The following is an 8,991-nucleotide window of genomic DNA, read 5'->3' as shown; positions in this document are numbered from 1 at the left end:
TATACAATACCAGTAACTGATATTATAGCGAAACAATATGTACATACTTAACGAATTATCCGGGGCTTTTTGTAAATCATTAAATCTCTTTCCGCTTAAAACAAAATAATTGCTGCGAATACTTCAAAACATATATCACCAGTTTCAACTGAATTTCAGATACAATTAAACCGTTGCACTGAATGCGTTTTGTCTCCCTATGTAAAAATAAACTCTGTCATTCTCGTTGCATAATGTCAGTGTTTTCTTACAAGTTATGCAAGGTTAGAAAATACAATTGTATAACTGCTTGTAAAACGACTGTATTGACTCTGTACATTTAAGACACGTCTATGATTGGCTAAGTATTATCTTAAACAAACAAAAGTTTACATCATAATACTTTATAAGAAATGTTGCTTTTTGTTGTTTTTAAGCCACAAGGACACAGTGTAAGTTTCGTGCTATTTACCATGTTTGAATAATGGAGGAAAACCACAGTCTTTCAGCCAGTCACTTTCTGTCGTCTTTCCACAAGCCAGCCATATAACGTCAAATGATTCAAAGTCAGCGATCTGGAGACCATATAAGGCTTTTCATGCAAGTGTATTTGTAAACCAAAAAAGGATTGTGAAAGCGCCATAATATTACTTTTTTTATCTATCACAGTTCGTTTTAAATGCTAGTCTTATCTTACAAGGAAGTCTTTTTTAAAACAGTAACTCTGTGACTGGTTTGTATTTGTCATTGAACAGGAAAGTTTGAAAAAATATTTTAGGGGATTTTTTTTCATTGTCTTGAGCATTCAAAATGGTGGGGTATCTTGGTTTATTGAGGCGCGTAGGAGAAGGAAGGGATAAAGCTTGGGAAAAGAGCAGGATTCTTGAGACCCGCATATTACTGAGTAAAATAATGCCCGAGTCCCGGTAATGGGTGGTCACTATTGACGCAGTAGTGCTTTGGGTTGATTTAATGGACAATAATATATTGAATTTTTATACAATACAATACAATACAATACAATACAATACAATATCGTATAGTTCGGCATTAAACAATATACAGCTTATAAAAAGTCCCTCGTATAGAAGGGCTTATATAATTTATTTCGTGCCGTTTTAAAGTGTCATTACCAAGCAGGGTACATATAAGCTGTGACACAGACAGCAGTAGACACACAAATAATATACACGGTTTCGGCAACGGCAATTGTCAGACAGGGGCCTCTGTGGCCAGGTGGCTAAGTTCGCTGGCTTCGATTCGTTTGCAACGCAAAACCTCGCTCTTCCTGCGAGAAAGCCATTTAGCTGGCTTACAGAAAGTCGGTGGTTCTATCCAGGTGCCCGCACATATTTGATATCAGGCATGACTCTAAATAGCTGGTCTTCTTTATTTTGCATTAAATGGAGACACTTCCATTAAATGCCTGTAACTTACATTTTCTTTTTGAATCTACCATTTTTGCGCCTGTTTCCCATGAAGTGTCCATAACGTTACCTGAAAAGAAGCCATATGGCCAAAATCGTGTCTGCAAGCCTTATTTAAATATCAGTCATTGCTATATAAAGAAGTAGAAAAGAATCTAAATGTTGATATTTGAAACAAGATGCTGGTACTCGCATCAGCTGTTTTATGTTAGAATTAGAAGTACATGTTTCTGTATCTGGAACTCGCCATCTCACAAAACGAAATAGATTTAGTTTATTTCCAGTTATAATTAGGCGTTCTCGGTTTGCTTAGTATACTAAGTATTATGTACACCAAATATCATAGTAATTCATGTAAATAGGATGCGTTTATCTAATGTTACAGATTTTTCGGAGAATAAATAAATGAGATTATTTTCAGTTTATTATATCGTAGTTTGGCGTTATACCAAGTCAACGAAAACTGACCAGATCATATCCAAATTAGGTTTTCAAAAAGTAATTGTTGACTTTTTGTTTTGAAATGTCATAGTTATCTAAAGAAGTATATCCAACCCAATTTGTATGTTATTTGTTCATTCATTAAGGCTTCGAAAGCTGACAATTTGACTAAAACGTTATATAAGTTTACAGAGGGTTTTGAAAATCAAACTACGTTCAGTCCTGTTACAGCTGGAAGCAAGCTTTCCTCTTTGATATATCTGGCGCAACAGGTGAACGATTCCATGAGACCCCAAAGAGACTGAGCAGTTTTTATATTTGTCTTCTATCTTTTTTTCTCGAGCCCTTAACTGCCTTCATTATTTTAATACTATTTTTCAAATTATGTGTACACTTAAGCCGGCTGTTGTTTACATACCGTACCCTTTGTAGGGATTCGCCTGGTAGACTTTGGACTGAGGCGGTGCCCGCTGAGTTCGCCTGGCAGACTTTGGACTGAGGCGGCGCCCCGCTGTGTTCGCCTGGCAGACTTTGGACTGATGTGGCGCCCCGCTGTGTTCGCCTGGCAGACTTTGGACTGAGGGGGCACCCCGCTGTGTTCGCCTGGCAGACTTTGGACTAAGGGGGCGCCCCGCTGTGTTCGCCTGGTAGACTTTGGACTGGGGCGGTGCCTGCTGTGTTTGCCTGGCAGACTCTGGAGTGAGGCGTTGCCCGCTGTGTTCACCTAGCAGACTCTGGACTGAGGCGGTGCCCCGCTGTGTTTGCCTGGCAGACTTTTGACTGAGGCGGTGCCCGCTGTGTTCGCCTGGCAGACTCTGGACTGAGGCGGTGCCCTGCTGTGTTCGCCTTGCAGACTCTGGACTGAGGCGGTGCCCCGCTGTGTTCGCCTGGCAGACTTTGGACTGAGGCGGTGCCCCGCTGTGTTCGGCTGGCAGACTTTGGACTGAGGCGGAGCCCCGCTGTGTTCGCCTGGCAGACTTTGGACTGAGGCGGCGCCCGCTGTGTTCGCCTGGCAGACTTTGGACTGAGGCGGCACCCCGCTGTGTTCGCCTGGCAGACTTTGGACTGAGGCAGCGCCCCGCTGTGTTTGCCTGGCAGACTCTGGATTGAGGCGGTGCCCGCTGTGTTCACCTGGCAGACTTTGGACCGAGGCGGTGCTCCGCTGTGTTCGCCTTGCAGACTTTGGACCGAGGCAGTGCCTGCTGTGTTCGTTTGGCAGACTTTGGACTGAGGCGTTGCCTGCTGTGTTCACCTGGCAGACTTTGGAATGAGGCGATCCCCCACTGTGTTCACCTGGCAGACTCTGGACTGAGGCGGTGCCCGCTGTGTCCGCCTGGCAGACTTTGGACTAAGGCAGTGCCCAGCTGTGTTCGCCTGGCAGACTTTTGACTGAGGCAGTTCCCACTGTGTTCGCCTGGCAGACTCTGGACTGAGGCGGTGCCCGCTGTGTTCGCCTTGCAGACTCTGGACTGAGGCGGTGCCCGCTGTGTTCGCCTTGCAGACTCTGGACTGAGGCGGTGCCCCGCTGTGTTCGCCTGGCAGACTTTGGACTGAGGCGGTGCCCCGCTGTGTTCGCCTGGCAGACTTTGGACTGAGGCGGAGCCCCGCTGTGTTCGCCTGGCAGACTTTGGACTGAGGCGGCACCCGCTGTGTTTGCGTGGCAGACTTTGGACTGAGGCGGCACCCTGCTGTGTTCGCATGGCAGACTTTGGACTGAGGCAGCGCCCCGCTGTGTTTGCCTGGCAGACTCTGGATTGAGAAGGTGCCTGCTGTGTTCACCTGGCAGACTTTGGACCGAGACGGTGCTCCGCTGTGTTTGCCTTGCAGACTTTGGACCGAGGCGGTGCCCGCTGTGTTCGCCTGGCAGACTTTTTTACTGAGGCGGTGCCCCGCTGTGTTCGCCTGGCAGACTCTGGACTGAGGCGTTGCCCACTGTGTTCACCTAGCAGACTCTGGACTGAGGCGGTGCCCCGCTCTGTTCGCCTGTCAGACTTTGGGCTGAGGGTGCGCCCCGCTGTGTTCGCCTGGCAGACTCTGGACTGAGACGTTGCCCGCTGTGTTCACCTAGCAGACTCTGGACTGAGGCGGTGCCCCGCTTTGTTCGCCTGGCAGACTTTGGACTGAGGTGGTGCCCCGCTGTGTTCGCCTGGCAGACTTTGGACTGAGGCGGTGCCCCGCTGTGTTCACCTGGCAGACTTTTGACTGAGGTGGTTCCGGCTGTGTTCCCCTGGCAGACTCTGGACTGAGGTGGTGCCTGCTGTGTTCACCTGGCAGACTCTGGACTGAGGTCGTGCCCTGCTGTGTTCGCCTTGCAGACTCTGGACTGAGGCGGTGCCCCGCTGTGTTCGGCTGGCAGACTTTGGACTGAGGCGGTGCCCCGCTTTGTTCGGCTGGCAGACTTTGGACTGAGGCGGTGCCCCGCTTTGTTCGGCTGGCAGACTTTGGACTGAGGCGGAGCCCCGCTGTGTTCACCTGGCAGACTTTGGACTGAGGCAGCGCCCGCTGTGTTCGCGTGGCAGACTTTGGACTGAGGGGGCACCCTGCTGTGTTCGCGTGGCAGACTTTGGACTGAGGCAGCGCCCCGCTGTGTTTGCCTGGCAGACTCTGGATTGAGGCAGTGCCCGCTGTGTTCACCTGGCAGACTTTGGACCGAGGCGGTGCTCCGCTGTGTTCGCCTTGCAGACTTTGGACCGAGGCGGTGTCTCTGTGTTCGTTTGGCAGACTTTGGACTGAGGCGTTGCCTGCTGTGTTCACCTGGCAAACTTTGGACTGAGGCGATGCCCCACTGTGTTCGCCTGGCAGACTTTGGATTGAGGGGGCGCCCCGCTGTGTTCGCCTGGCAGACTCTGGACTGAGGCGTTGCCCGCTGTGTTCACCTAGCAGACTCTGGACTGAGGTGGTGCTCCGCTGTGTTCGCCTGGCAGACTTTGGACTGAGGTGGTGCCCTGCTGTGTTTGCCTGGCAGACTTTGGACTGAGGCGGTGCCCCGCTGTGTTCGCCTGGCAGACTTTGGACTGAGGCGGTGCCCACTGTGTTTGCCTGGCAGACTCTGGACTGAGGCGGTGCCCACTGTGTTCGCCTGGCAGACTCTAAACTGAGGCGGTGCCCTGCTGTGTTCACCTTGCAGACTTTGAACTGAGGCGGTGCCCCACTGTGTTTGCCTGGCAGACTTTGGATTGAGGCGGCACCCCGCTGTGTTCACCTGGCAGACTTTGGACTGAGGCAGCGCCCCGCTGTGTTTGCCTGGCAGACTCTGGATTGAGGCGGTGCCTGCTGTGTTCGCCTGGCAGACTTTGGACCGAGGCAGTGCTCTGCTGTGTTAGCCTTGCAGCCTTTGGACTGAGGCAGTGCCGGCTGTTTCCAATTGGCAGACTTTGGACTGAGGCGTTGCCTGCTGTGTTCACCTGGCAGACTTTGGACTGAGGCAATGCCCCACTGTGTTCGCCTGGCAGACTCTGGATTGAGGCGGTGCCCGCTGTGTCGCCTGGCAGACTTTGGACTGAGGCGTGCCCTGCTGTGTTGCCTGGCAGACTTTGGATGAGGCGGTGCCGCTGTGTTCGCCTGGCAGACTTTGTACTGAGGCGTTGCCCACTGTGTTAGCCTGGCAGATTCTGGACTAAGGCAGTGCCGCTGTGTTTGCCTGGCAGACTTTGGACTGAGGCGTTGCCCGCTGTGTTCGCCTGGCAGACTTTGGACTGAGGCAGTGCCGGCTGTGTCCGCCTGGCAGACTTTGGACTGAGGCGTTGCCCCGCTGTGTTCGCCTGGCAGACTTTGGACTGAGGCGGTGCCCGCTGTGTTCGCCTGGCAGACTTTTTTACTGAGGCGGTGCCCCGCTGTGTTCGCCTGGCAGATTCTGGACTAAGGCAGTGCCGCTGTGTTTGCCTGGCAGACTTTGGACTGAGGCGTTGCCGGCTGTGTTCGCCTGGCAGACTTTTGACTGAGGCGGTGCCCCGCTGTGTTCGCCTGGCAGACTTTGGACTGGGGCGGTGACCCGCTGTGTTAGCCCGGTAGACTTTGGACTGAGGTGATGCCAGCTGTGTTAGCCTGGCAGACTTTGGACTGAGGCAGTGCCCCACTGTGTTCGCCTGGCAGACTTTGGACTGAGGCGTTGCCCCGCTGTGTTTGCCTGGCAGACTTTGGACTGAGGCGGTGCCCGCTGTGTTCGCCTGGCAGACTTTGGACTGAGGCGGTGCCCGCTGTGTTCGCCTGGCAGACTTTTGACTGAGGCGGTGCCCCGCTGTGTTACACTGGCAGATTTGGACTAAGGCAGGCCCGCTGTGTTTGCCTGGCAGACTTTGGACTGAGGCGTTGCCGGCTGTGTTCGCCTGGCAGACTTTTGACTGAGGCGGTGCCCCGCTGTGTTCGCCTGGCAGACTTTGGACTGGGGCGGTGACCCGCTGTGTTAGCCTGGCAGACTTTGGACTGAGGTGGTGCCCACTGTGTTAGCCTGGCAGACTTTGGACTGAGGCAGTGCCCGCTGTGTTCGCCTGGCAGACTTGGACTGAGGCGTTGCCCGCTGTGTTTGCTGGCAGACTTTGGACTGAGGCGGTGCCGCTGTGTTCGCCTGGCAGTACATTTTTTACTGAGGCGTTAGACCCCGCTGTGTGTGCCTGGCTAGATCTTGGACTGAGGCGGTGCCCCGCTGTGTCCGCCTGGCACTTGGATGAGGCGTTGCCCGTGTGTTACTGGCAGACTTTGGACTGAGGCGGTGGGCACGCGCTTTGTTGCCTGGCAGACTTTTTTATGAGGCGGTGCCCAGTGTGTTCGCTGCATGATTTGGACTAAGGCAGTGCCGCTGTGTTGCATGGCAGACTTTGCATGACGTTTGCCTTGCTTGTGTTCACACTGTTGGCAGCTTTTTGCTGAAGGCGCGCCCGCTGTGTTCGCATGGCAACTTTGGACTGAGCGGTCGACCTGCTGTGTTTGCACTAAGACTTCTGGACTGGGGGGTGAAACCGCTGTGTTAGCGGCAGACTTTACTGAATGAAGTGGTGCCCACTGTGTTTTAGCCTGGCAGTTTGGACTGTAGGAGTGTCCCGCTGTGTCCGCTGCAGACTTTGGCATGAGGCGATGACCCGCTGTGTTGCCTGGCAGACTTTGGACTGAGGCGGTGCCCGCTGTGTTCGTCTGGCAGACTTTTTTACTGAGGCGGTGCCCCGCTGTGTTCGCCTGGCAGACTCTGGACTGAGGCGGTGCCCGCTGTGTCCGCCTGGCAGACTTTGGACTGAGGCGTTGCCCCGCTGTGTTCGCCTGGCAGACTTTGGACTGAGGCGGTGCCCGCTGTGTTCGCCTGGCAGACTTTTTTACTGAGGCGGTGCCCCACTGTGTTCGCCTGGCAGATTCTGGACTAAGGCAGTGCCCGCTGTGTTTGCCTGGCAGACTTTGGACTGAGGCGTTGCCCGCTGTGTTCGCCTGGCAGACTTTTGACTGAGGCGGCGCCCCGCTGTGTTCACCTGGCAGACTTTGGACTGAGGCGGCGACCTGCTGTGTTTGCCTGGCAGACTCTGGACTTAGGCGGTGCCTGCTGTGTCCGCCTGGCAGACTTTGGACTGAGGCGTTGCCACGCTGTGTTCGCCTGGGAGACTTTGGACTGAGGCGGTGCCCGCTGTGTTTGCCTGGCAGACTTTTTTACTGAGGCGGTGCCCCGCTGTGTTCCCCTGGCAGATTCTGGACTAAGGCAGTGCCCGCTGTGTTTGCCTGGCAAGCTTTGGACTGAGGCGTTGCCCGCTGTGTTCGCCTGTCAGACTTTGGACTGAGGCGGCGCCCCACTGTGTTTGCCTGGCACACTTTTGACTGAGGTGGCACCCCGCTGTGTTCGCCTGGCAGACTTTTGACTGAGGCGGCGCCCCGCTGTGTTCGCCTGGCAGACTTTGGACTGAGGCAGCGCCCCGCTGTGTTCGCCTGGCAGACTTTTGACTGAGGCGGCGCCCCGCTGTGTTCGCCTGGCAGACTTAGGACTGAGGCGGCGCCCCGCTGTGTTCGCCTGGCAGACTTTTGACTGAGGTGGCGCCCCGCTGTGTTCGCCTGGCAGACATTTGAAAGAGGAGGCACCCCGCTGTGTTCGCCTGGGAGACTTTGGACTGAGTGGCGCCCCGCTGTGTTCGCCTGGCAGACTTTTGACTGAGGCGGCGCCCCGCTGTGTTCGCCTTGCAGACTTGGACTGAGGCAGCATCCCGCTGTGTTCGTCTGGCAGACTTTGGACTGAGGCGGTGCTCCGCTGTGTACATTTGTCCGCGTTATCTGTTGTTTCATTTTCTATATACATTTCCGACAAGTACTAATCCATGCATAGACTTCCTCGGGGGTTCGTTAAGAAGCTGCATTTTTTTAATGTTGCTATTTCTACTAGATCTTTGTCAAGTCTAGCATGGTTTATGCGGGGTTAAAACGCATATTCAACAGTAAATTTGCGGTCAGTGTTGTTCATCTACGCTTGCATCTAGGATAAAGGGCGCATGACTAGACTCAATGTTTTCCGGTAAATCTGCGTCTTCTTTACTCTTATACCAGGTGGGGACAAATACTGAAGGGATAGGACTTGATACAGAACGGTCAATTTTTGTTGAGCCAAGTCGAGAACTTCATATTTAGAATTATTTATTAGCAGGGCACGAACAAGTTAATGTTTGCTAACATTAATATTACACCCCTATTAAAGAGTCTGGAAATCCATTCAATGTGTCTGCATAACAGACTTTCGCTTTATTAAGAACGTCACCGTTGAGATATTTTGGCATTATAGTATTACACAACAAACATTAAAATTATATGTATGTAAAAAAAAGGATCAATTCTGTCTTATTTTAGCGTTTTGAATGGCCCTAAGCAGAGTCAAATGGTTGAAACAATGGGAAGTTTTACAGAACTTAGATAGAGAAACAACAGTCAGTTCTTTTATTGTTTCAATTTATGATTTGTTAGCTACAATATAAAAGAGCCTTTTCAAGAAAATCGACCTGGAAGGTAGAAATAACAGCAAATTTTAATTCAGGTCATGAGTCTTTTCCACCTGTCAAATTTTGCAATTAGTTTCCACGATCTGTCAAAATTGTTTTTGTCTTATTTTTCATATGCATTGTTTTTGTAAATAGCCCCTTGGGATAGCGTAGTACGTAAAACCATTGCAATAAATTCCATAACAATT

At 52.1% G+C, this 8,991-nt stretch overlaps 1 protein-coding gene across 1 annotated transcript; it reads right to left on the bottom strand.

Annotated features, from left to right (window-relative positions):
- Positions 1-2,257: 2,257 nt before the first annotated feature.
- On the bottom strand, positions 2,258-6,423 carry LOC128549585 (nascent polypeptide-associated complex subunit alpha, muscle-specific form-like). Its single transcript, XM_053526591.1, has 5 exons — positions 6,286-6,423; positions 5,050-5,690; positions 3,921-5,016; positions 3,100-3,596; positions 2,258-2,948 (listed from the first exon to the last, which is right to left on the bottom strand). Exons 1-5 carry the CDS (start codon positions 6,421-6,423, stop codon positions 2,258-2,260), a joined length of 3,063 nt encoding a protein of 1,020 aa, XP_053382566.1.
- Between the last annotated feature and the right edge of the window lie 2,568 nt (positions 6,424-8,991).

This window comes from Mercenaria mercenaria, chromosome 2 (assembly GCF_021730395.1).
Source record: "Mercenaria mercenaria strain notata chromosome 2, MADL_Memer_1, whole genome shotgun sequence".
Classification (NCBI taxonomy): Eukaryota; Metazoa; Mollusca; class Bivalvia; order Venerida; family Veneridae; genus Mercenaria; species Mercenaria mercenaria.
This window is presented reverse-complemented; position numbering and strand designations above follow the sequence as displayed.

Bases quoted from the DNA above. Each gene is read 5' to 3' on its own strand.
- LOC128549585 (XM_053526591.1), bottom strand. From the start codon at position 6,423: ATGTACTGCCAGGCGAACACAGCGGCACCGCCTCAGTCCAAAGTCTGC. The intron at 5,691-6,285 runs GTGGGCACCACC...AGAATCTGCCAG, and splicing joins AAGTCTGCCAGGCTAACACA to GCGAACACAGCGGGGCACCG. The intron at 2,949-3,099 runs GTGAACACAGCA...GCCTCAATCCAG, and splicing joins CTCATTCCAAAGTCTGCCAG to AGTCTGCCAGGCAAACACAG.